The following is a 27,909-nucleotide window of genomic DNA, read 5'->3' as shown; positions in this document are numbered from 1 at the left end:
CTAAAGAGCCGTAGCCCCATATGCTGAGAATTATTTCCCGTGGAAAGTTGATTGATTGATAATTGATTGATTAACGTACCAAAACCACTATTTGATTATGAGAGACGCCGTAGTGGAGGACTCCGGAAATTTTGACCACCTGGGGTTCTTTAACGTGCACCCAAATCTGAGTACACGGGCCTACCACATTTCTGCCTCCATCGGAAATGCAGCCGCCGCAGCCGGGAATCGAACCTGCGTCCTGCGGGTCAGCAGCCGAGTACCTTAGCCACTAGACCACCGCGGCGGGGCCCCGTGGAAAGTTGTTGGCTACGGCAACGGGCTTGAAGTTCAAAGATCCTGTCGATTGGTCTCCGCTACGGTCAGTGGACCGACAGGCACGTGGCGTTCTAGCTTTATTAGGGCGATCACGTCTAACAGGGGTCCTGACCTGATTAATATTTATATCTTTCACTGGGTTTTAAGATTCAGGTCTGCACGCTTAGACTCACCGATGAGGCGAACTGTGGGTAGCCAAAGTGTCCTTCATTTCTCGCTCAATTTAGTGCAACTAAAAAAACATGAGGCAGGATGAACGATTCGGCACAGCGTAGCGTAATTTGAGCAAATTCTGTAGTCTTGGCGCTGCTCGTCAAAAAAAAGGGGGATACTTAATTCGCACAATCGGCACAGCTGTTGCACCCATATGCTTATTCACTCGAAGTTTTAGCTACCGAACTGGGCGCGCACTGATAACTGTGCCGAGGTTAGGCGGGTAGACTAAGAAGCGCAGGCCTCCTGTATGGAGCACTGATATAAACAGCTGACATATACAAGAGCAACAAACTAAGAGCGCTTGAAATTTGGTGTTTTTAGCGCTTATACGTGTATTCTCTATGTGTCGTGTCAATCAGAACACCATGGATTAAGCTGGGTGCATACCCGCGTGCTAATGTCAGTGTTATGCGGGTGTGTGCCACAGATGACTGGTGGAAAAGAGTTGAATGACGAAGGCGCGAAAAAAACCTAGTTATGCACATCATGACCTTACAATCGTGCTTATCATACACTCATGTGCTCCTGTGCCCTATTTGGTATATACCAAGAAGGAGACGGCCGCCAGAGCACCTAGTTGTACGAGGTTTGATAAATAGAGAAATAGCTCGGAAAGGTCAAAGCCTGTTCCGTTGATCAGAAATCCTTCGCAACTGTTAAACCTTGGTTGCTGGCTACTTGCTTCTGTAGTTCAGCGCAAACAGCCCGTAAACGAGGCACTGTGTTTGCATTATTCAAGGTTCTTTAAGTAATATTCGCATTGAAATGAAAATTCCTTCTTTCAGCTTTCCCCTAGTATTGTGAAGAGACATGTGTGAGCAGATTGATGCGGATGCCTAAAAAGCAAAATGACAGTGTAAGCTCACCATTGTCTACCGCTGATCATATTCTTCATGTCCGAGCACAAAAAAAGTGGGCGCCAACTTCGTGTAGTAAGTATTCATTGCTGGTGAATGTCGACACCTATCAGATACTAAATAACGTTTAATAAAACATCCTACAATGCACATGGTAGTATCACTAACAATGCTGATAATCTTTTGCACCGACTTCACGAGTTCAATGCAATGCTTTCCGAAGCGTCGTCCCGTTATCTATTCCATCATGAATGTAAGTAATATTCTAGTTGCTATTTCATTTGTATTAAAATTTTTATAGAAGTTCACTAGCGACATATAAAATTGAAAACAGAGGGGTGGTGCTGGTGTCGACGTTTCGACAGGCATGCTTCTCATTTTCAAGGTGCCTTTGTCGGCTCCAGCATCAACCCCCTGTTTTCGAATTTTTCGTTGCGAGAAGTGCGAGCTTCCCATTTCTGCTTCCTGCCATTGTTTTCTATACGGGCAGTCGTTAGCGAAAGTTTGTGGAATGTGCAGCGCGTGGTGCAGCGGAGAAAAGTTGCATTGCTGCGCCATCTAGTGTGACACGGCGTGGTGTCGAGGCTACCGTACGCGGCCTCGGGGATTGACAATGGTGGGTTTAGACAACGCGCCACTGCTGGATTTAATCTTGGAAGCCGTGACCGATAAACTCCACACCATGTTGCACGTCACTGTAGGCAGCGCATAAATGCAGTTCTGCGCCGCTCTGCGACACGCTGATGATAATGATTTAATGGTTTAATGTCCCAAAACCACTATACGATATATCCCACTACTACTTTTGCTGTCGAAGGTGCAATTTAAGCATTCATAATGTATCGCTTTTCAAACCCCTCGCTCACCTTTGTTTTGTAATTCTGAATATTTAGAAATAATTTGGTACTGTCGCGCTACGTTATAGTGTGTTTGCAGCTTCATAGCTCACTATCGCGAAGGAAATCTGTAAGGTCTACCCTTAACTATTACAAGTTTCCGCTGGCTGCTCTCATGAAACCATCATTTTCATTGCTGACAGTGCAGTACAAGCTCTCTCAGTTGATATTCATATTTTTTTTCTATTTGCAATAGCCTGACGTACCTAAGGATAAATATAGGCTTAAACGTCAATGCGTAGTTTTACAATGGAGCGAAGAAATAAGGCAAATAGACGGATATACACACATGTGCTTCGTTGATATTATTTGTCATAGTCTTCTTTGTCATGCCATTCTAAAACCATGCATTCTTACCAACTCCCCCAGCTGCCATCCTACTTAACTTGAAATGCCTGTGAAAGGACAGTAAAGAACATGATTATTTATATTTGAAACAAAAATTTTTTTCCAAAGCCCCTTTTCACGTATTATGATACTGCCCATTGCATGGGTCAGTACTGATTTGCACCGAGCAATAAACTGTCCTTAGACATCCTATATTATTTTAGGATAGCTTAAAGGCTAGAGCATGCATGCACAAAAGTTCGACTTTATTCTCGAACAAACAGAGCCCCCATTGACAACGTTGGTATGGTCAATGGAGCATGTGTAAACGCCGACGTTTATTGGCGGCCGACGCTCTGTTCGCCGCTCTCAGGGCGCAGTAAACTGACTTTTTTATATGAGGCACAAGTTTGTCAAAAAAAAAATGTTTCATTTTAAACCAGCCAAATGCCTTCTTCATCAACGTCATAATAACATGCTGTTATACTGCATTCGGGGACGAAATACGCATGCTGGACTGGTGCTTTTTTTAGGTGCATTCAGATATCAACAAGCAACCGGCCGCGGTGGTCTAGTCGATAAGGTACCAGGCTGCTGATCCGCAGGTTGCGGGATCGAATACCGGCTGTGGCGGCTGCGTTTCCGATAAAGGCAGAAATGTTGTGGGCCCGTGTGCTCAGATTTGAGTGCACATTAAAGAACCACGGGTGGTCGAAAATTCCGGAGGCCTCCACTACAGCGTCTCTCATATTCTTATGATGGTTTCGGGACTTTAAAGCCCACATGTCAATCAATGGGATATAAAAAAGCACCTCTTTCAAGCACAAGCGGACGACGACGGGCGATGTATTTGTGAAAGTGGTGCCTTTTCTCGGTTACACTGTTTCCGGGCGCACCACAGTCACCGAGATTCCGCTGTATTCACACGAACATTGACACGAGGTGCTTCCGCCGTTGCGAAATTGCTTGGCTTTTCCCGCGATGTGCAAAAGTGTGCGCACTCCCACAAACATTGTTAAGAGTTAACTATCGCTTCGAAGGATAACGTGTTTCTGCGATAAAAATCAAGCTAGTTTGGTGAACCATTGGACAAGGGGACAATGAATATTGAATAATGACATTATGGGCACTGCTTTGCCTATCGAAAATCATAGGTTGGTGGATGCTAGAGTCATTGGTTGATACGGTGGGCGGAATAGTAGAGGTGGTGGTAATCAAAGTGGATACGCTGGAAACTGCAATGATCGTAACGGCTGGTGATGGCGAGAGTAACGAAAATGTTGGCAGACGGTGGTGGTGGTGGTTGAAAGCCAATAGTGGTGACATTGGTGATACTGGCTGGTTAGAGTGATGCAAAACATGTTCGGCAGGTGGCTTAATGAACAAGCTGGATGACGGGGTTGTGTGGGAACATTGGTGGATGACAGTGACATGAGAGAAAGGCACATGACCGTATGTGAAATCACTTGTTTCTGACGTATCCCTCTAGAATGCACTAAGAAATGTGTTGGAACTCGAAAAAAGTCAACGCCAATCATTACATGCTCTAGCATATTTTTATTTCACTCGGATGGCGTCTACACCGCACCAATATTTGGGGGGCGCAAATTCTGGCTTAAAGATTTACATTTTATGCACTCAACTACATCAGTTTAACATCCGCGATGTGTTGCTTCGTTATGATACTTAGAAGACTAGAGGTGTCGGTGTGAACAGCTACATGAAGTGTGTTATATTACCGTGCAGTTGCCTGGAAATTATGATTTTTCTTTCGCAATGGCCCCTTCCGACGGATAGGCCGGAATACAGCTGCCACTTGATATCACCACGCTAGAAACAGAGCTCTGGCAATTTTGACACACGCCATTAGCTCTGGTTTTTAGGTTTCAAGTTACGCCATTCGGAGAAGAACAAATGACAAAACAGAACGAGTGTAACATCAATCAACCCAAATGAAGCATTTTTCGTTGCGCTTAGTTAACCCAAACAAAGTATAATCAAGCATTTATATAGTTATTTCTAAAGATAGAGTGAGATATTAGTGCGCGGGCACATCTGTGATGCACGTTGCGCGAAAAATATCACAATACTCATTCAATTGTACGCGCATATTATTCGAATGAAGGTAGATGTGTCACAAAGTCTGCAGATATCGTCCTTTTTTGCAACGAGTAAGGAACGAATGTAAGCTGCACCTGCTCTTCAGTTCACTTCATTTTTTTTGGGGGGGGGGGGGCGGGGTGGGTTGCGAATTGTGAAAAGGAAACTTTGCGCTGTGGTTCTTATTGCAGTGCCAGTCGTTCCTGGTTGAAGTTGTTTGTGTTTTTAAAAATATAAAAATCTTTGTAGCTCGCTCCGATTGTATCTCTGCGCAGTATGCGACATATAAAGCTCATCTTAAACGCTGAAGTAGTATGCTAGGTAGTCAATATACAATAAGGAAATCATAAAGCAGCGTAGCGCACTGGTTACTGTATTCGCCTCGAAGTCTGAATAGCAAAAATTGATATTCTGGGTATCGCAGGTTTTTTTGTGTGGTTTTTGCATCCCCTACTACATATTTATTTTTGTGTTTTGCGTAGCACGAGGGTTCTGACGCTGCAGAGCCGTTTCGTTTGCCGCATCACCAGCATTCCAGGATTTCCGGCATCAACCATACGCCAGCCAACACCATGTTTCACCAATAATCCAGCACCATAATCCATCATAATGGTGGCTGGCGGAATCCACCAGTCATAAAAAAGAGATATTTTTAATACGAAATCATTATGCACAATTCTGCACAAAAAGGACCTAACTGGTTCGCCTTTTCAAGGCATGAAGTGGGCCTTGGTTAGTTTTTTGACATTAAAAAGTTATGATTGAGTCCTTTGTAAAAGGTAAAAAATCCAGCCTCTCATTCCGTACTTCGGCTTTCCGGACGCTTATTTGACTATTTCACCACGCCAGGCTACATCTGTTATATATTGTGATTCGTTGTCGCACATCACGCCTGTGAAGAGTCATTTAATGCAGAATTTTGACGCAGTGAATTTTCATTCATGATAAATAACCGACTGTAACCCAGATGGCTAAGCTTGCAATGCCGCTTGACCGTATATGTTTGTTTCACCGCGTGCGATGTCACAAATACCAGGTGTAGTTATGGTGGTGGCGGGTAAGTACGCCACCTAAATGGGCTGTTGTGATAAGAGCTTTCACTGTAAAAAAATTATGAACCATCTCTCCGAAAGGAACCCTGATAGTATGCAAAGCGACAGTGGTGCGCATGGCGAGCTGGTTGAAGTGGGCATCGCCACGGGTGCTGCAAGTGCCGGCGTGCGAGGCGGGTCACGGTAACCGTGCGTGACGCTCATCGTCAGAACAATGTCCGATGTCAGCGACTCCTTGAAAGTGGCGCAGACCACGAAGTCAAACGGGTTCACGCTGATCTCGCGTCCAATTCATTCGGTCACCGCCTCCAGCTGCTTCCTGTTGTGGACAAAACTGACGTTACACAAGCAGTTGTCGAACCAAAGACGGTCGCACACGCGACAACTGTGCCCGAATCTACGTTGGAGGAGCTCCCGTTGGAAGCGGGCGTTGGTCCCGACGCTGCTGGTGGCATCGTGGACGGCTCTCACCGTGCCTCACGCGCGGACGCGATGGGCGTTTTAACGGCGAGACGCCTCCGGATCGGCCGGTTGAGCCTGGCGGTTGCGGGCAGGCGCTTCAGTGGAGGGCGCGCGGCATTTTCGATACGTTGTCGACGACGTTCTTTCGCTGTCTGCTCTTCCGTTCGGCTTTCTCGGCTCGCGTTTCGTCGGTATTACCGACGCGTTCAAGACGCTTGAACTCGGCTTTCAGGTCTTGCATCTCGTCGGTGTTAACCACCCGCCGTCTGCATTCTGAAACGTGATCGACGTGCTTTACTCGAAATCTCGTCCGTGTTGTTGGTTTTCAGCTGCCGACGCTTGTGTTTGGTTTCCCTGGCTCGCGCCTCGTCAAAGTTGCAGGTGGGTCGACACTACTAAATGCGAAGCATTTCTTAGCGAACTTCGGCGACTTTGAGCGTATCTATCTATCTATCTATCTATCTACTATCTATCTATCTATCTATCTATCTATCTATCTATCTATCTATCTATCTATCTATCTATCTATCTATCTATCTATCTATCTATCTATCTATCTATCTATCTATCTATCTATCTATCTATCTATCTATCTAGCCGCTTACGACTTTTAGCTCTCCTGGCCGTCTCAATAATGGTATCGATACCGAACTTGGTATGGCATAACAGAACTATATGAGCAACATATCTGAGTAGTCATAACAAGAAAATCATGACTTGTGTGTCACGAAAGTCTTGATTTACATTTCACAATAGTGCAGCTCTCGCGGTTGTTTTGTTCATATGACATGTTGCGAAACTGGTAAGGTATGACAGAACTGTTTGGCGAACGCAAGCTACATAGGCTAACATGAAAATAATGACATGATTGTCATGTAACATAACCACATGCCACGCTTATGATGCGCTCCTGTCCATTTCGAGAGCTTCATCTTCACCAAATTTGGTATTACGGGACGTAGATGGATGGAGAAGGTACGTGAAAGGTGGAATCATGATAATAATCAGGTGTGTATCATGTACAAACTTAACTGCATGCTACGCTCATGATGCACTCGTGGCTATTTCGCTAGTTTCACGTTTACCTACTTTGGTAATACGTGATTCGAATTAATGATATACGTCAATCACGCGTCCAAGCGTGATAATCATGACATGCGCGTCATGTAGCAACATGACTGCATGCCACACTCATAATGAGCTCGCGGCCGTTTCGCTAGCATCCCATATGATAAATTTGGCATTACATCACGCGAATGAAGACGAAGCTATGTGACTGGTACAAACATGATAACCATGAGATGCATGTCATGTAAGAGCATGACTAAGTGCCAAACTCATGCCGCCGACACACTTTTGTTGATTATTTTTCACGTTCTGGGCTGGGACAAGGAAACGAAGAAGAAGAGCGCGAGCGAGGGACGCGGGGACGCTCAAGTGACAGCAGAGCGCTTCCGAACGCAGTTAAATAAACAAGTGTTTTTGCCTTATACCTTAAAAACGGAGTTGAGTCTGATCGCAGTGTCTGGAACGCCATCGTCTAAGCATTGGTGCCGAAACCCGGGATTGAAAACCAGGACCCTACGAACGGCTACCAGTCAACTGCAGCGGCATTGAGCGACTGAAGTCGAAGCGGACGTCGCGGCGAGCACAGAACATGAGGATTATAAACGAGGCAAGTGAGCTCCTCGCTAACGACTCTGCCTCCTAAGACCAGCTCAACTCCATATATGAGAGACTGAAGGCTAATAACGAAGAGCTTAAAAACCTAAACAACGAGATTGAGCCGCATATACCTGACGAGGAGTTCGAGGTCGAGTATAACGCTGTCTTACAATACGAGGAGGTTGCTACGCGCATTCTCGCTGAGATTCTCAGCAAGAAAGATTGCATGCTAAGGACATCGACCGGAACTCAAGAAACAGTTGCCCAGACAGTCGTAGCACCATCAGACGGAACTGGAGTTAAATTGCCTAAACTGACAACAGCTCCTTTTTTTGGAGACCTATGCAAGTGGACCGAATTTCGGGAACAATTTCACGAAATTGTTAATAGTAACAATCGCATCACTGCCACAGAGAAGTTTCATTACCTGCGACTGTAGCTTAAAGGAGACGCTGCATCAGTAATTGCGGGCCTTCCGACGACAGAAAGTTGCTACAGTGACGCCATCAAAATGCTACAGAAGCGATTTGGGGACAAGACGCGCCTGGAGCATGAATATTTTGCCAAGCTACGGATGTTAAGCCCTGTCCGTTCATCGATTGACACGAAAGCGCTACGCAGTTTGTAGGACCAAGTTCTCGTGAATATCCGAGGCTTAGAGACTTTGGGTGTGCACAAGTCGTCATTTTCGTCAATGCTCTGCGACATCCTACTGCGTGCTCTTCCACGGGATATAGTCGTGCAGTATCATCGATCATGTGCCGTCCAGTTGGCATATGACTCGAGAGCTGAAGCTACACCCGTGGGACTGGACCGTGTGCTCAACTTCCTGTGTATCGAGTTGGAAAGCCTGGAGAAGAGTGATTTTAAGGATGCCAAAGGACGAGAACCTGAAACAATCCCCGTGGCAAGTCAGTCGACGTACTCTCGGCGTGGGAAACCGACGTCATCTGTGCTTCACAGCAACTCGGTGCGAAAAAAAAAGGACAACTGCGTATTCTGCTCGTCTAGCCATCATGGATCGGAAGCCTGCACAGCTGACTTGTCACTGACGCAGAAGAAGAAACTGCTTTCCAACGACAAAAGGTATCCGCTGCACCACCAAAGGACATCGGGCACGTGACTGCAAAAAAAGGATTTCCTGCTGCAATTGCCAAGCTCGACACGCTACAAGCATGTGCGATCCCGATAGGTGTTCGCGAAAGTCAGACTATGCTAACAAGAACTACGAAAAAACTACGACAGTCTGTGCATCACTTGGAAGAAGACCCGTCAAAGAAGACTCTACCACTTCCGTTTTTCTTCAGACTTTCAGAGCATGGGCCATGAATGATGACACCTGCCGCTACATACGAGGCGTTTTCGATGGTGGCAGTCAGAGGACTTTTGTAACTGAAGATCTGTCCAAGCACCTCAAGCTGAAAAGCGTGGGAGCAACTCGAATAGCCTTCAATACTTTCGCAAATACATTGGACCAAGAGGCTAAGAGGCGTCGCATAGTAGAACTACGACTGCGAAGCCATTTTTCCGACGCGGAAATAGTCTTAACTGCAATAGAGATCCCAAGCATCTGCCAAGACATCGCAGAGACTGCAATGGACGTAGCCTTCGTTGCGTCTTTCAAGAAGCTGGGAAACGATGTTGCCGATGAGCTCCAACGTCCATCTATCATAACTAAGAGTGGCATCAGCGTACTTATTGGGTCCGATCAGATGTGGAAAGTGTTGACCGGCGAAGTTTCACGGTGCGAAGGCAACGAATCATTGATCGCACTGAACTCCAAGCTTGGATGGACTTTCCAGGGAAGCACATCGCACTTGGTGTCCCACCCAACTACTTCACAAATGATGGTGTGCGTGCTAAAAGCCCAAGCTACCGATTCCGACGAGATATTGCGCTCCTTTTGGGAACTTAAAAACAGAGGAATTACGGACGCGATAAACAAGCCACCTGAAATGAGCGACATCATGAGGCATTTTGAGCAAACGATTAGCTTCAAAAACGGAAGATATGAAGTGACCCTCCCTTCGAAGGATAATTTCGAGCTAGCAAGCAACAGGCAAGTAGCCGTTACTCGTCTGGACAAGCTTGTCAACCGTCTCAACTCCAGAAAAGGACTGCTCGAAACGTATGACCGTACCATAAGGGAGTACTTGAGGGCAGGACACGCCGAAGTAGTTAGTGACGTACCTGCAGAGGTAACGAAATTATATTACATGCCGCAAGAGGAAGTCATGCATGAACAAGCACTGACGACGAAAATGAGAGTGGTGTTTGACGCTTCGTCACATGCCAAAGGATGCAAGTCCATTAATGACTGCCTTCAAAAGGGAGACAACTTATACCAAGACCTCGTGCAAATTATGCTACGCTTCAGAACGCACCCGGTGGCAGCTATCGCGGACATAGAAAAGGCATTCCTTCAAATTGCGATTCGGGAGGACGACAGAGACGCTTTCTGCTTTCTCTGGTTTGCAGAAGGAGATTTATTCAAGGGCAAGCTGCAAGAGTGGAGGATGACACGAGTGCCCTTTGGAGCCACATGTAGCCCATTTTCGCTCACAGCTACTATTCTCTACCACGTGAAAAGAGCACCGGCTGTCATGGCACAAACTACGCAAACTCTTGCCGAGTCGTTTTACGTGGATGACTTAGTCACTGGTGCCGACACAGAAGAGGAATCCGCTAAACTATGTCGAGAAGCGCGCACAATAATGAAATCGGCCAGCATGACATTGCGAAAATGGACAACAAATTCAGCAAATTTGATGCACACGCTTGAAAATCAAGTGGAATCTACTAGTAATGAGATGGTCGTTCTTCACGAGACGTCGGTCAAGGTCCTGGGTTTGGTTTGGAATCCTGCAAAGGATGAATTCAACTTTTCGGTTGAAAATCTACTCGGGTTTTTGACAGCACAGACGGGTACAAAACGATTTGTCTTGCAGTCAGCATCAAGAATATTTGACCCGTTGGGATTTGTAGGACCATATACCATTGCCATACGAATATTGTTTCAGAGACTGTGGATACGAGGAATTGGCTGGGATGAAGTCCTACACAATGACCTGCAAAAAGAATGGAATGATTGGGTCATCCAGCTGCCGCAACTGCAAGACGTCGTCGTTCCTCGCTATCTGGGCGGCGGAGCAAGGAAGACCAATGTGCTTCAAGTACATGTTTTCTGCGATGCCAGTCCAGCGGCATACGGAACAGCGATATACGTCGTATCATGTCCTGAGAAGCCGATACTGTTGATTGCGAAGTCCCGTGTAGCACCCATTAAGGAGACAACGCTGCCGCGATTGGAGCAGCTGGCTGCCTTAATCGGCTCAAGAATGTTGGCATACGTGAAAAGGGTTTTGAGGAATGTTCAAGTTGACTACACGATGTGGACAGATTCTGCCATTGTGTTGTCATGGAAAAAAAGGTGACGTCAAAAAGTGGAAACAGTTCATAGCCAACAGAGTCAATGAAATTAGATGCACTACAGATCCATCAAAGTGGAGATACTGTCCTGGAACGGACAACCCAGCTGACCTACTCACACGTCGCGCGACGCTTGAAAGACTGATGTGCAGCTCGAAATGGTGGCATGGTCCCGAGTGGCCAACTAAACCGATGTCTGAATGGCCCCTACAGTTCCGTGAACTAGACATAGCGGAAGCCACCCAAGGTGAAGTTACAACAGTCCACGTCGCACTAATGACACGCTTCTCAGTTCCGATAATTGATATTCAACGGTACAGCAGGCTTCAACAGCTACTCATAGTCACTGCGTGGATTTTCAGATTTACTGACCGATGCAGAAAAAGAAGTAATCATACAGGACACCTCGTGGCAACAGAAATCCTGAACGCTGAACAGTATTGGATAAAATGTACACAAGAGCAAGGCTTTCTTGAAGAACTCACCACTTTGACCAACGGCCAACCAGTCGAGTCTACATCTCGAATCGCTGAACTACGCCCTTACATAGACAAAGACGGAATTCTTCGGGTTCGAGGCCGTTTATCCCTCATGCATTCCACACAATATGTCAAGCACCCAATCATAATGCCGTCAAGTCACCACTTTTCGACACTTTCGGCAAACAGAGCCCATCTTCAAGTCTTACATGGAGGAGTTAGAGATACACTTACGCAGCTTCGGGAACGCTACTGGATTTGTCGAGCTCGCTCTTTGGTAAAAAGAGTGCTGCATGGCTGCAATATATGCAAGCGTTTCAGTGCGGGCCCAGGAACTGCTGAGACTGCTCCGTTAACAAGTCATCGAGTGACACCAACGAACCCGTTCGAAGTTGTAGGAGTCGACTTCGCGGGCCCTCTGTATGCACGCACGGACAAAGGGGACACGAAGTGCTACGTTGCACTTTTTACGTGCGCCGTATCTAGAGCCGTGCATCTCGAGCTTGTCTCGGAATTGACATCCGAGGCTTTCCTGTTGTGCCTACGACGATTTGCAGCTCGGAGAGGATTACCTAGGGTGATCTATTCTGACAACGCACAAAGCTTTCACAAGACATCGGCAGACATTAAGCGGCTAAACGGAATGTTCTCTGAAGAGGACGTCGCTGGTCATGTCAGCACCAATGGCATTTCGTGGAAGTTTGTAGCACCAAATGCTGCTTGGTGGGGTGGATGGTGAGAGCGCCTTGTACGATCAGTGAAGCTTCCGCTGCGAAAAATTATCGGCAAAGCTCGTCTGAACTACGAAGAAATATCGACAGTGCTGGCGGAGGTAGAAGCAGTAGTAAACTCTAGGCCTCCGACTTTCATCGAGACAGATGCAGGAGAACCTTGCACTTCGACGCCAGCCGAACTTCTCCTTGGACGAAGATTGACTTCCATACCGTATGCGACCGCTGACGAAGTCAACAGTAGTTCCAAACAATCAGACGCCATACACAGACACAACTACAGGAAGCTGCTGGTTGAAAGTTTTTGGAAGCGTTGGCAAAATAATACCTGTTGCAATTACGATCTGCACACTTTGCCGACACGAAATCAAATACAGCATTGAAGCAAGGGGACATCGTTTTCGTGCATGCGGACAACACTCCACGCCAGCTATGGAAGCTTGCAAGGGTCACGGAAGTGTACCGCAGTGCAGACGGTGTCATTCGTTCTTGCAAGATCAAGTTGCAAGGCGGTCACCTTGCGATCAGGCCGATACAGAGACTGTCCCCACTTGAACTATGTGTTTAACTTTGCGCGGCCGGGAATGTTGATTATTTTTCACGTTCTGGGCTGCGACAAGGAAACGAAGAAGAAGAAGAGCGCGAGCGGGGGACGCAGGGACGCTCAAGTGACAGCAGAGCGCTTCCGAACGCAGTTAAATAAACAAGTGTTTTGCCTTATACCTTAAAGACGGAGTTGAGTCTGATCACAGTGTCTGGAACGCCATCGTCTCAACACTTTGACGTGACCTGACGCATGTGCGCGCCGGCGTTCATTTCGTAGAGTCACGCCAGCGATGCCACGCCAGGCGCCGATATGCAGGTGCGTGCCGCCTTGCATTGCTTTGACGCATGCGCGTTTGAGCGCACCCGGCGTCCCTTCGGTAACGTCATCGGCGCAAAAGGCAGCATGTCGCGTGTCGCGCCCGTTGCCGCCAGGTCACGCCGACGGAAGCTGGTCGCGCCGGTGGCGCCTGGCGTCAGGCTAAGTAGAGTGCTGCGAGGTGTGCTATCCTAGCGTCACTGCGGCCAGCGTGGGTGCGCGTCAAAGTTACGTAGGAGTATAGTGGGCCATTCAGAAATCGCTCGCCACCTTTTCGCTAGCTTCACATGTACCGAATTTGCATTACGGGACGTGAATGAACGACGAAGGTAAAAGACGCGTCCAAACATGAAAATCATGACATGAAAATCATGACATGAAAATCATCTACGGCATAATTTACCTTCTCCCCATAACGCTGTGCTGATTTTAAATCAACATATCAACCTCCCTCAATCTTGCATCGTATATCATTGATTCCCACAGTACTTGGGATCTGCCAATTTTTTGCGAACGCGATCAGCTCTGCGAGCCCAAGCAACGCCGTCGACGGCCGGGTTAGGCCAATTCGTTTCGGTGCATGCTACGGTGGACGAAGCAGCTTCGCTTTCTGTTGTCCTCTCCATCGCTGATAAACGAGCCAAAAAGAGTGTACACTTGATGTGTGCTCGAACGCTGCAAGTTGTGCAGAGAGTGAAGCGAGATAGAGGTGACACACGGCGAGCGCACGGCAGGCAAGGTAGAGGGTGACTTCGTCACGCACTGCGAGAGAAGGCGTGCCCTACATGGCACCACCCAAATATTTACGGAGAGGGGAGCGCAGTGCGGCATGTCGGCACAAAGACATGGACGGACAGCGTTACACAGGCTAGTCAAAGATTTGCTTCGCATAGAAAAATTCACAACATATCCAAGAGTGAATAATGATGAGTGGGTGAAGCGTCCATTCATCTGTCTGTCTGTCTGTCTGTCTGTCTGTCTTTCTGTCTTTTTGTGCCTCTATCCGTCCATACATCTGTCCATTCATCCGTCTGAGTTTGCTGTCAGTCTCTGTCGGTCCATCTGTCTGTCTGACCGTACGTCTGTTCGTCCATCTGTCTGTCTCTCTGCTATCTTATCGATTTCCTATGAAACTAAATTGAAACGCAACGCGCACCTCCATGCCATTTAGTGATCACGTACTTCAACAGCACAGCGCCAACTAGACAGCATTGTGAGAAGGAGCGGTACCTACAACGCAATACGGAGGAGGGACTGCGACACATCGTATTGAGCTTTGCCCCTAGAAAAGTAATTTATATTGATGTTATAATGCATGGTGAAACAGCACAGTTTAGGCCAATGTGTGAGTGATGACATATGTGCTGTTTAAAAATGTGTTTAACATCTTAGAGCACCAGGTACTCCACTATGAGATAGCATAAAGCCGTCTCGTAGGCCCCACAGTTGATGAGGCCCTCAGCAAGGGATGCCTTACTATAGAATAATGCGCTACCTGGGCAGACCGACAAGGGATACTGTTTCTGTAAGTGGTAGCCTAGATTCACAATGATGGTGCAGTGGGACTGAGTATGTTCATGGAAACCGCTTAGGACCCATGCAATCACTCTGCATATAACGGTTGCATATGTCTGGTGCAAAATGTAGTTGACGTCCAAGTACCGATGACTATACTGACAGGCAGAAGAAAAGCTATATTTCTAAATTTTGACTCACTCGTAGAGAGTGGTGGTGCAGCCTTTGTCTAATTAGTTCTCATATTTCTTGCGTATTCAATTTTCAGTTTGTGAACACGCGGCAACGTATATGGACGTACAAAATAAGTCAAGGAGGACGCCTCCGCTGCCAGTACAACGTAATGCGTAGCATTAATCCACAGGAGATCGTTTACAACAGGACCTGCTCATACGACAGACAAAGGTAAAATGTAGAACAATAACATTAGGCTTTTCTAACGTTTTATTCTGCAGGCGCAGCATAGCCCTCCTAGGAGAGTTTGACGCACGACACATCGACCGGATGTACGTGAGAACTGATGGTACAGTAGAATTTAGTAATTGTTTGTAATAAGTAGTTATAACTCTGCAAACACCAAACTTTTATCGTATGGTATAGTAATCGTTGCAAAGTTTCTTCAAGGACCACATTTATTTGTTATTTATGAAGAAAGTTTCTGCAATAAGTTCCTCTAAAAACTGCAGCCAGCCAGAGGACTTTTCCAAAAAGACTGGCAAAGGCTCCGAGAAGTGTACTTTCAATATATGCTTGTTATTATTTCAAGCCAGCAACCCGTAATATGTTTTGTCTCTTTAGGTCTAATGAACATTTCGCGAGTAAACCGCTGGCGCCAACTTGTGGCGTGATTCCTTCCTATCGAGACCATGAAATTGCCTTCGTTTAGTCCTCTGAATCAAGCTAAAATGTCTTACATGTATCACTAAAAGAATCTTCCAGTACTTGCTTTCCGACAGGAACAGCGGGTTACCATCTGTTAGCACCTGACTCTTTTCCAAGGCATTTAGAGACAAAATATTTTTGCCTTGCCAGCACGACCAGTAACAGTGCATATTTGATTCTTCCAAATTGCTAAGTTGTCACACAGCTGTTTTATGTTTCATTCTGTTTGTGCACATTCCAGATGCCATAAATATTATTTCATAGGCAAGCTCCAAGAAGGAGTTTCTTTTGACCTAGATCAGAATAATCATTGCTTAGGCTTTTCTTAACTGGAGTTGTGCCCTTCACCCGGCATTTCTCGCGTGATATTGTTGCAGTATGCCCAGGTGTTATGAATTTTCGCTACAAATATTCCCTTTGGTGCTCATAATTTTATAAAGGAACTATTTTTGTTTACCTTGATGCCCATACGAGTACTATGCTTCGCGGTTATTCTTAGGCACTGAGTCTATAAACATTAGCTTTATTTCCTTGTTATTCCGACAATGTTGACATTTTAGAGAACTCAACTTTGCTACGTTATTGCAAGGGCGCAGTGTTTTTGAGTAAACCGTAAAACGAAGCAAGAACGCTACTCTGAGTTTGCTCGGGTTGACGTATCAATGAGTCCTATTTGTGTGTGTAAGCTTACCTTGCTTAGTGAATGTTCCAGAGTTTTTCTAGCCAACAAAATTAGAGTAACTACTCTTGTACTCTAGTAGAGCAAGAAATACAAATAGTATAGTGCAAGACAAGCAGCTCACTATTATAACGTCTAGCGAGAGGAAGCTCAGCATAACGCTAAAGAAACATAGCCGCATCAAAGCCAGAGTTAGAGCCGCCTTCGTGTCGTTTATACCTGAAGTGCATGTTTATTGTGTCATATATATTTCGTCACAAAGGTGTTATATTTCAGATTTACGACGCATACTTATTGGTAGGGAAACATTGCTCTATGAGGGTACTAACACATCCTGTGGCGTTGTGAAAACCGAGTCAATAGGTAGGCATGTTTTGTGCTGTCGCTTTTTGTGCCTCAGCAAATTTGAGTACTCTGCAAAACGCTTTTCTGATTTCTTACATAGCATGTAAGTACTATTCTAAAGCATTATTAAGCGAAGGGAACATGGCCATTCCCAATGAGAACCCAAGTAGTTCTAAAATGTTGCTGCGAAATTGCGATTTCAGAAAATGAAAATCGTTGAATGTTTTACATGATTTTCACCCATGTGCGGAAAAGGGCAGTGCTGTATGTGTTCTTGATTTTTTTTGCAAAGGCAAGTCCCCTAGAAGGCTGTTCATTCTACTTGTGCAAATTTGATGATCTGGCTTGCAGATTTACTTGTAACTAGACCAGCCTGATTATGCTTTGCTTCCATTTACCTAGCAGGCATGACGTGGGTGCTGTTTTCCCAATAGTGGTGTCCCGACAAAATAATTGTAATTTACATGACTGATGTCACTTCAGAAATATTGTATTGTCGGTGGTGCACGTGGAAAATTGACCGCTACATAGCTAGCAAAGGCCAGTTTGAAGAAGGTGATATGCGTTTGCGAAAGAACTCCTTAAGCGCGAGGTTCGAGAAAAATAAAAGGTGTAGCAGGCCTAGCTAAAACTTGATCAGTAAATTTGTTTCAACGAGCAGTGTTTATGTGTATAGGGCCCTTCATAAACAATGCTTTTGGGCAACATAATATCTGGAAAAAGCAAAAAAAATTTTCACCGTGACTCACGGAAGAATGAAAAAAGTAGTCAACACATAACCAATGTAAGCTGAACACTAGAGGGGAAACTGTAGTATTATTGTATACGAACACAATTACATTGAAAAGACATAATCTGCATACACTACATACAATTACCTAGTGTAGGATGGCAAAACACTACGATGGGCTAAAGACAACGAAGTCCTATAGGACGGGCTTAGTTTGAATAACAGGGATGTGAAACCTCACAGCATGGCTTCGATCAGTTTGATTATGTTGTAAGGATTTCTCACTACTGTCCAAGTTGAGCTCACAACTGTTGGTTCAGTCGTTGTGTCTGCCACTTATCTGCTTTCTTCATTGGGTTGACAGGTTTGTAAGCTTTTTTCAAGAGGCCTTCACTGACATAATAGTAGCGTGGTTAACCGGCCTTTCATTATAAAAAAATAACATTTGAAAGGGGTGGTGCCAATAAATTGTCAGGCTGTGACAAGCCTCTTGCGGGTTCTCTAGCTATAAAAAGACGCTCCACACGAATGGTGAAAAACAGAAATTGTTTCTGAAATATTTTGTTTCCCTTCCGAAGTATACGTTAATGCGTATACTCCTGGTCGAGGTCCAAGTATAGCACGCCCAACACTTTACGAAATGTGTAGCGAGGTCACAAATTCGTAGAGAGGTGCGTGACGAAGTCTTTCACCCCGTACGTACCAGCAAAGCATCGTGGGTGCTGCCGCTAGTGGCGCTCTTTTTGGCAGGTGCTTTTTGTGACATGGTTGCACGAGAGCAGACGATACTTAGCGTGACGTGTGATTGATTGGTTGATATGTGGGGTTTAACGTCATAAAGCCACTATATGAATTTGAGAGAGGCCGTAGTGAAGGGCTCCGGAAATTTTGGGCCACCTAGATTTTTTATTATGCACCAAACTTTGACTGTGCACCAAAAGTATTTCCGCCTCTATTGAAAATGCAGTTAACATGACGTGTGCCACAGCTTTGTGTGGGCACGTCACTGACGTGACCAAGTCAACTTCACTGCTACATGAATTTCAAAATCGGTGCCATAAACCCAAAAGCGAAAATTGCTGCGTGAACACAAACTATTTAGCGAAAATACACTAAAATATTCAGATTGCTTCCAGGTCAACACACAAGTACACTCCAGACATCGCCATGATATGTACATACCACCCCTAGTCCCACGTAACGATTGCTTTAAGTTTAGTCGCTTTCCACGTGCTATTGAAGATTGGAATATGCTACCAGAGTCTATATTTGGTTGTTCCTCGCTTACAACATTTGAACAGAATCTAAAACGTTTATTTTCTGAATAACAGTGATGTGCGTGTGTACTTTTTGTTGGTTGCATGAGACTGTGGTAGTTGTCTTTCAAATCTTCAGCGCGGTGCAAAAGTGCCGCCTCAAATGCATCATGTGCTGTTCTGCGCGTATGTATTGCATTGCATGTGTGTTCCATTTCTTGTTATGTATAACTTCGAGTTGCTGCTCACAATAATACCGAGAAATTATCTCGAGACCTGTACGGTGCTTCTTTTTCGCAAATAATTGTTTGTACTTCCACCCTGTAACGGCCCACTTCTGGGCTAACAGTATAAATAAATGAATGAATGAATGAATAATCGCGGTGTGTGCATCATGCTTCATGGAGCATGAGAAACGCTTGTAACAAAGAATGTGCATGCCACCAATATGATGACACGCTCCTTTAATAAAGAAACGAGCTTCACAGATCCGGTTTACAATGGGAATCGATGCTACGCTAAGCCTGCAGACCGTGTGCGACTGCTGCGTATATTTTAATAAACTAAAGACTACAAAAGACAAAAAAAACATATATACGAGTTGTGAAAGCAGCGATAAATGTAGAACCGTTATATATGTTTGATATGACCAGCTGTTTACAGCTGTGTAGCGATGGCAGTAGCTACATGGGCATAAGCGATACCAGAAGCAGAAATATGATATGTAGCGCTTGTATTGGGGAGGTGGTAGACCAAATTTACTGCATGACGCCTGTAGAAGAAAAGTGTCTATGCCAGTGAAGGGAGCGAAAACAAAGGTTTAATGGCTCAGAGAGGTAACAAACGCAACGAGTGTCCGGCAAAATGTTCTTTTCGGAGCCCCCCAGGCACGAGCTCTACCCTCGTGCCCACACTTCGCAGCCCTTTTTCTTGAACAAAATACTCAACAGACTCCACAGCCTAAAGTTAATAGTTCAATGGAATAACATTGTGAAAGGAATGAAATACTTCAGCAGAGCGACTGAGAAGCGTACATTTAAGAATAACTAAGGTACACTTGCTTATAACATTATTCACACATTAGTAGCGCCACACTCACCTGCCCGACAAAATCCACTTTCGTCATTTCTGATGACCTGCTCCACGCGATCGCAGTTGTTACGCTTGCTCGAAACCGAGAATGTGTCAAACTCTTTGCTGTTTCTCTTTTAACCGCATGCATGAATCTCCCCACCCAAAACAGGCACGAATTTTGGTTGATGTTGCACAAACACCACCTTGGCGTACTTTTCGGTAAGCAGGAAACGATGAGCTGAGTTACCAGTTCAGCTATAGCAGGGCTATTTTCTTGCCGCACGTGATGTGAGCTTCATTAAGGCGTGTTTGTATCTTGACGGTACGCTCGTCGTCGACAAATGTGTCCTCGTCTTCTATGGAATGGTTTCTAGGACGTCCGTCGGAGTGGAGCTGCCTGATCATCTTGTCGTGTCGTTGCTTGACCTCTCGCCTCGCGACAATGTGCCGTGTTGATCTGAGAAGCTTTTGATTGGCTGCTGCTCAGGTTTTTGCTTGAGTTGAACTCTGTGCCCTAGAGTGAAGTCTAACTTCAAGCCGCTGATTGTTGTGAGGCGCTTACTCCTTAAATGGCCACTGTTTCACTCTCGATACCGACATACGAGAGTTTTTGCAGAGTGTGAAAGATATCTGTGTCGACGAAGCAAGCGCCAAGTACACAGGGGGTAGTAGTAACAGCGCACTTAAAATAATGTTCTCCGCACTTGTTTGATTCACGTTTAGACTGAACAAAATGGACAGCTGGGTTGTCAAGAAAGAAAGAAACGCCATTGTTTATTCTGCGTTGGTAGTTATATTCGAAGGTGGAAAGAGCAAAGGTAAGGACCAGGTGAGTGTATTCACAAAGAAATCGCGCATGTAGATAGCACATTGGCTTTGATCAGATATGATACATTTCCTTCTCAACAGTTGACGAAATTAATACCGCTGACTTGTCTGCTGGAACTGCTGGTCATGACCGAGACGCTCTGGTGGCCGTGTCTGTCGTTGACTGCGTCTCAGTGATTGAGGCGACCCGCTGCTGAGTTTCCGCAGGCGAGGCTGTGATGGTCGATGACTTCACAGCCTTGAATGAAGTGTGGTTGTGGGCAGTGTCTTCGTCGTCTGATGAACGAGCACTCTATGGCTCCTTCGTCACCAGATGCCGAAGGTTACACTTCAGCAAGGTGTTCTTCTCTGTGCGTACGTAGAAGGATTGTGAGCCGGCCGATCTGACCACCTTTGCATTCGTTGCCCATGATGTTCAATTGTACCAGGTCATGGTCGCAGAGGCCAGGTAGGGTGCACCTATGATGACCTCTCTGCCAGTGTTTCTTGATGAGAGTTGCCGACATTGAATTGAAGTCCGGTAATAGTGTGCGCAGGTGCCTTTCTTACAAGAGTTCACACGGAGACCGGCCATCTTCATCAGGACTCGCCCTGTAATTCAACAAGACGAGCCAAAAACACTATCTTGCAGCTTTTGTTTTCTTTAGGATACGTTTTACAACTGTACACCCTTTTCTGCAAGCCCATTCGATTGAGGATTCTACGGGCTTGATTTCACATGCTTAAAGTCGAAACACTTTGCGAAAATTTGGAACTCTTGGCTGCGAAACTGGGGGTCATTGTCAGTGTCAACTTTGGCTGGAATGGCATACCTTGAAAATATTGCACTCCGTCTAATGATGACAGTACTGGCTGTCGTATCGGGCCGTATCTCCACCTAGAGAAAATTGTACACCAAGTCATAGGCGCACAAATATTGTCTTCCCGAGTACTGAAAAAGGGTTGACTCCAAGAGAGTACCACGGCTGAGTCGGCGTTTGTTGCATTATTAAAGGCTCCGATGGCTGCTTATAAGCGCACGTCTTGCAAGTAGGACGTCCTTCGATGAAGGACAGAATGTCTTAGTTTGTATTCGGCCAATAAACCATCTGCTTTGCTCTAGCCTTGCACTTTACCTGGCCGACATTGCTGCGTGGATCCATGTCAACATGTCGCTACGCATGCTTGTCGGTATCACCACTTTAGAGCCTTTCAATAGTATGCTGTTTTCTACAGACAGCTCGGCGGCCACTGGTTTCAGGGGGCCGTCGACAGGCTCTCCTTTAGCAAGCTTTCTTAGCACTGTGCCGAGATGTGAATCGAGAGCGGTTTCTTGTGCCAGTTTTCTAGCTGTCGTTCCACTTACGAGTGCTGATACGACCGTGACGGCGTGGATCTCGACGTCACTCGTGCAGGCAGCTGCCTTGAATTTAGGAGCAGCTGATCGAGACAGCATATCAGCCAGGGCCATTTGTTTGCAAGGAATGTACGTCAGTGCGTAATTATGTTTCACCAATCTCAAGAAACATCGTTGCACTCTGGGTGGCATATCACTTATGCCCTTTTTGATATGTCTATCAGCAGACTGTGGTCACTCTCGAGGATGATGGGGCAGCCAAAAACAAAATTATTGAACATCTCATAACCAAAAACTAAAACCAAAGCCTCTTTTTCAATCCGCTAATATCTTTGCTCTTATTCTGTTAAAGCTCTTCATGCATAGGCCACCGGCTGCCAGCAGTCACCATATTGCTGCAATAGTGCCGCAAAGACACCACTTTGAGAGGCATCTGTAGTTACCTTTGTCCCCAGATTTGGATCAAATATAGCAAGCAATGGTGCGTTACTCAAATCCCGACATATAGCCTGCCATTCGCTTCGTGGTTTGTGTCTAATCAAATATGGCACCATGTTTGATGAATGAACGTAAAGTAAACGTATGCTGTGAGAGATGTAGCAGGAACTTGCTGAAGTAGTTGAGCACTCCCAGAAGTCTTCGAACAGCCAGTTTGTTCTGAGGTCTTGGCATTTTCAAAAGACCGTTAACAAAATCAGGATTTGGCCTAGTACCCTTGTCGCTAACGATGTCATCCAAAAAGAAAACTTCCTATAGTCCAAAGGGACATTTGGATGCATTGAAGGTAAGGCCAGCTTTTTCAGCTGTTTCTAATGTTCTACACAGCCTTTCATCATGTTTGGCCTTGGTCTTTCCCCAAATAAACACATCTTCAACATACACTTATACACCGGCAACACCATCAACAACCTCGTTAATGGCCTTTTGAAGTACTTCGCTAGCCGATGCTATACCGCACGGTAGACGAAGAAAGCGATAATGGCCGAAAGGTGTCGAGCATGTGAGTATCTTCGACGATTGTTCGTCTAATGCAAATTTATGAATTCCCGAATTTGCGTCGAGGCACGGAAAAAACTTCGTGCCTGCCAAGTTCACCTCGATATCCTCTCTGCGTGACATTTGGTAGTGTTTACTCTTGATGTTTTCATTGATACGTTCTGGGTATCAGAATGTATGCCCGCAATTCACCGTCCTTTTCAGTACAATCACAAGGTGGCTTACTCAATCTATGGAGTTGCTGTCCTTCTAGACGATGCCTTCATTTTCCATTCTTTCCAGTTCTGTGCGGAGTGGCTCCAGCAGGGACAGGGGAACCCTCCGAGCTGGCATGACGACGGGTATGGCGTCTCTGTGCAGCTCAATCTTGTATTCACGTGGGGCGCATCGTGTTCCATGAAAAAGACCTGAGAACGTCTTGACAATTTCTTCGGTGTCGTTCGTCATCATGCTCTCAACAGCCCGCTGTACGATTCCAAGCTTCTCGCTGGTGTCCAAGTCTAAGATAGTGCTGTGGTCCTTCTTCAAAATATTGTGCGTACGCCTTGCGGTCACTAATCTCGATGAGTGCTGAAAACTCGCCAATGTGCTTGATCATGTTGGCACCGTAGGATCTCAGAACAGCGCTACAGGGAATCAGAATTGTCGTCTTGAGCTTTCGAAACGTTGAAAAAGGCTAAACGTTTGCCTGCGATTCTGTGTCTACCTTAAAAGTAACGCACTTGCTGCCAATGCAGGCGTTCACACGCCAGTCTAGTTGTCTGCTTGCGCTGCTGCAGGTGACATTCAGAACTTCGAAGTTGTAGCTGTAATGCTGAACTTCATACACGTGATTTTTTTTTGCTGCAACAAAACGTGAAGTGGTTTCAGCGATTACATGAGTAACATACTTTTCCGTACGCCGGGCAGCGTCTGAAGGCATGCCTTTTGTTGCAACGAATGCATTTAGGTCGTTCAGGGACACTCTAGAGTAGCTCCTACTGGCTGTGCAGCGTTCATACCGAGTTCTTCCTTTGCTTTCTGCAAAAATTTATTTTGACGCGCAGATGTTTCCACCGTCTTGCAAAGGACGATAACTTTTCCAAGGTTCAGTTTTTGTCTTTGAGCATTTTTTTCGAAGCCTTAGCGAGTTCGTTTCAAAACCAATTGGTTCTTGCAAGATGTCGTCTGCTATGGTCCTGAAGTTGTAGGGGTGCGCTTGTTTTTTCACCTCGCGTAGAAACTGCTCAAAAGGCACCACGTCACCGTGACTGCGGAAACGAAAAATGCATCGCTCGTGTAGTTAGTTTTGTTGCCCCAAGCAGTACTCTTCAATTTTGGCAATAACAAAGCTGAAAACTTCCTTGTTTTATGCGCCACTGAATACAAAACTGTTGAAGACGTCCAAGGCCTCCTCCCCTGCCACGCTGAGGAGCAGGGCCGTTTTTGCCGCTCCAGACCTTACATTGGCTTTGCATGCCGTCGCTTGCAGAAAAAAATCTAATTGTACACGGAATCGCTTCCAGTTGCTTCCTAAGTAAGCTGTAAAACGTAATGGCTAGGGTGGCCTCAGGTGTTTCATGTCGTTTCTTCTTACGTTCTCTTATGCCAGATCCGCCTTCTGACAGCATGTTTCATTCGCGTGTAGATTGAACAGACTGAAAGCTGGGTTGTCAAGAAGCAAATAAACGGCATTATTTAGTCTGTGTTGGCAGTTATAGTCAGTTACAGTGGAAAGAGTTAGCAAAATGGAGGGCCGGGTGAGTGCATGAACGAGGCAATCATACAGGTAGATAGCACATGTACTTTGATAAGGTATGATACATCACTGTATAGGTCGTTCAAAGGTCCAACCAAGCCTTGTGTCGACGGACACCAGGCCTTGTTGTCGCTCGCCCAGGTAAACTTCATTTAACAAAAACTTCTACACTTCGAACGCTCCAACGAGAAAGCATATGCTGTCCTCAGTTTTCAATGCAGGAATTGCAGGCGTGTCTGCAATAAACTTCTCTTCCTGTAGCAGCTGTTGCGCAAATATGTTCGTGGGTGGAAGTTCTGTCAGCTGCTCACCAATAAACGGTACTTCTATAGCTTCGACGTCATGCGTGGTGCGGTCGAATTGTTTCATAAGCGTCACTCTGACAATGTTTAGCCGTATTTTCGGTGCTCCGCTTGTTCCTCCAAATGCCTTTACATTCATTTCGATGGTGCGAACTATTGGTAATCTTAGCTGTTTACATATGTCTCCTGTAATAAACGTTCTTTGGTTTCCATTGACTAATACGCCTCTGATAAAGTTTGAGTCACCTTCGGTTGTCAGTCATGCACGAAATGCTTGTAGTAGGATCACATTTTTGTTATGTTATGAATCATTCGTTTTCACCTTTGAAACAGGGGCCCTTGCTTCAATGAAGTGCTTCTTTTGCGCGTATTTGAAATTGCAAACAACTGTTGCGTGCCTTCCATACCACTTAAAAGAAATTAAACGAAATTAAACGATGATGGCAATCTTTAGACCGATGTACTTTGATAGTGCACTTGAAGCACCCACCAGTCTTCGCTAGGCAGTTCTTTCATTCATACAAGCTAATGTCGGATGTGAACGACTCCTTAATGTATGCTGCAGAATGGCAAAACAAACAGGTACATTTTTCAATACTTGCGTGACTGATCAACGCAGACGTCGTGGGTTGAGCCTGATGAAGCGTTTCTTGTCGGTGACTTCGGGCCCCAAGACCACAAGCGTCCACGAAGGCTATTCTCTCACAAGCCTCCGCTTCCATGCGCACGTATTTGAGTAGCTCCCGAAGTTCTGTCTACGATATTGGAAACGCCTCGACGTTCGTCTAGGCGTCTCTGCTGCTTCAAGTACTGTACCACGATATCTCCGGGGATAACTTTATGAGGACCTCGATGAGCATGGGGGCACAGGAGAGCTTCGAGCAACCGAGCGCCTTAAGTTCTACGATATTGGATTGGACGGTGCCCAATAGGTTTCACAACGAAGCCACGTCGTTTAAGAACTTTACTTGCTTTAGCGTTTGCAGTCTTGCCAAGTATTGTTGCTAGATGTTCTTGTTTCCGAAATGGTCATTTAAAGGGTGATGGCGTCTTCGTACGACTTCTTCAAGGCTTGAATGCAGTCGATGGCCTTCGATGCCTCTCCAGTCACTAGGCTCTTCTAATAGTGGAACCGTTGTATGTTAGATAGGCTGGAGTTTTCATAAACTGCGTGCCTGTAGTGATTGCAGAAAGGTTGCCACTGCGTTGGCCTTCCGTTGAAAGGAGGTAGCTTAAGTTCAGGTGGACGACAGCCGACATCTTATCACCAAAGACACGACTACCTGCAGTGATGATAACTTCATTCGCAATGTTGGTTGCCGCACATTTGGGGACCCTGGGCGTCAACGCTCTCAGCTCTTCCATGTTGTGTCTCAGCAACGCCAGCATAGCAGTAGCATTAGCTTCCTATTCTGCTACAGGGGCATAATATTCCTCGACTTGGTCGTCAGTAAGGTGTGCTTCAATTTCTAATTTGAGCACCCGCAGGCCTTCATTTCACGCCTTCAGCTGGTCGTGCACCACACGAAGGTTCGATGAGGTGAACTTGTTTCGAGTCGATCAGTTACCCTGCTTCGTTTCGTAAGCGCATGTGCAGAACTTGCTGAGTCGTTCGTTTGCTTTTCATGCGCTCCATGTTCGTTGCGGGCGAAGCCCTTTTGTGGGGTTGCTTGAATCACAGAGTCCCGGGTTTCTCGGCACCATAAAAATGTAGGAGAAAAGTGAATTCGCTGGGGGAGTGAGCGAAAACAGAGGTTTATTGGCTAAGAGAGGTAATTAACACGTCAGAGTCCGACAAAACGTTCTTGTTCTTCTTCAACTATTGTCCGTGGCACATTCCCACTGTGGAAGATTGGCCAAGAATTTAGTGGCAAAAAATTATTGTGCAGATTTTTTCGCCACACCCAAGGCACGAACTCTCCCCTCGTGCCCACACTTCGCGGTCTTCTTTCTTATTCAACAACGCCCAAGTATACAATGGACGTTAACCCGACGTGATGCCCGTATCATGCTAGAATATATGTAATGGTCATAGAAATAAATAGCCGGCACTGCAACACCAACTGGTATTCCGCCAAATTTTCGCCTGTATAGGGTCTTTCTCCAAAGCAGTTTAGAGGCCTGGATCGGCTCTTGATTGTTTCCCAGAGTGCTTGGGTTTGGTTCCTGCTTTTTAGTGATGTATTCTTATGCCTGCGGAGTCTACACCGAACCTCATTGCCTCCACAAAGGCAATCTGTGTCAATGCCAGCGAGCGAGCTCGCCTGACACCATCATCTCAACGACGTCAAGTAGCTCGGTGCCGCCGTTCTGTCTTACGCAACGCACGGTGAGCTCCCTCAGCCCGCGGGCCCTATAGCAGCCCGATGTTGCAGCGGTGCCATTCAGTCTGGCGGCTCTTACGCAATGCGTGGCAACATCACTCGTCCTTGGGTGCAACCCAGCGCCGCAGCTCCGGATTTGAGGATCACGACGCAACCAGTGGCGGGTCCCGATTGGAGGATTCTGGCGTGACCCGGCGGCAGCAGTTCTGATTGGACGTTGATGACGTAAAAGGATCACTTGGAGCCTATAACAAACCATGCCGCGCTTCGCCAAGCAGCCGACTTATGCGTCAGACAGAATACATCTCGGCTCTTCGAGTCCTCACGCTGTCGGCGCGGCGGGTGTCCTTGGCAGCGGTAAGATTCGTGGCGCCCTTCATAACCTCGTCGGAGGCGCGCTTCGTAACAGTGGATGGCAGCTGCGGGATCGGCCGGCGTCAACGAAATCGATGTGTTAAGTGCCTGATGTTTTCCCTTCAGATCACCAGACTAATCTATCACAGGTAAAGG

At 46.1% G+C, this 27,909-nt stretch overlaps 1 protein-coding gene across 1 annotated transcript in view; it reads left to right on the top strand.

The window, feature by feature from the left end:
* The first annotated feature begins 1,488 nt into the window (after positions 1-1,488).
* Positions 1,489-27,909, top strand: part of LOC142772311 (uncharacterized) — a 56,246-nt gene continuing 29,825 nt past the window's right edge. Inside the window, exons 1-3 of the mRNA XM_075874511.1 lie at positions 1,489-1,644; positions 15,178-15,314; positions 15,365-15,432. Coding sequence (XP_075730626.1) covers positions 1,537-1,644; positions 15,178-15,314; positions 15,365-15,432 — 313 coding nt within the window. The 5' untranslated portion in view covers positions 1,489-1,536. The remainder of the gene's footprint in view (positions 1,645-15,177; positions 15,315-15,364; positions 15,433-27,909) is intronic.

This window comes from Rhipicephalus microplus, chromosome 9 (assembly GCF_043290135.1).
Source record: "Rhipicephalus microplus isolate Deutch F79 chromosome 9, USDA_Rmic, whole genome shotgun sequence".
Lineage (NCBI taxonomy): Eukaryota > Metazoa > Arthropoda > Arachnida > Ixodida > Ixodidae > Rhipicephalus > Rhipicephalus microplus.
Note: the sequence above shows the minus strand (reverse complement) of the source record. Positions and strands in the feature narration are given on the sequence as shown.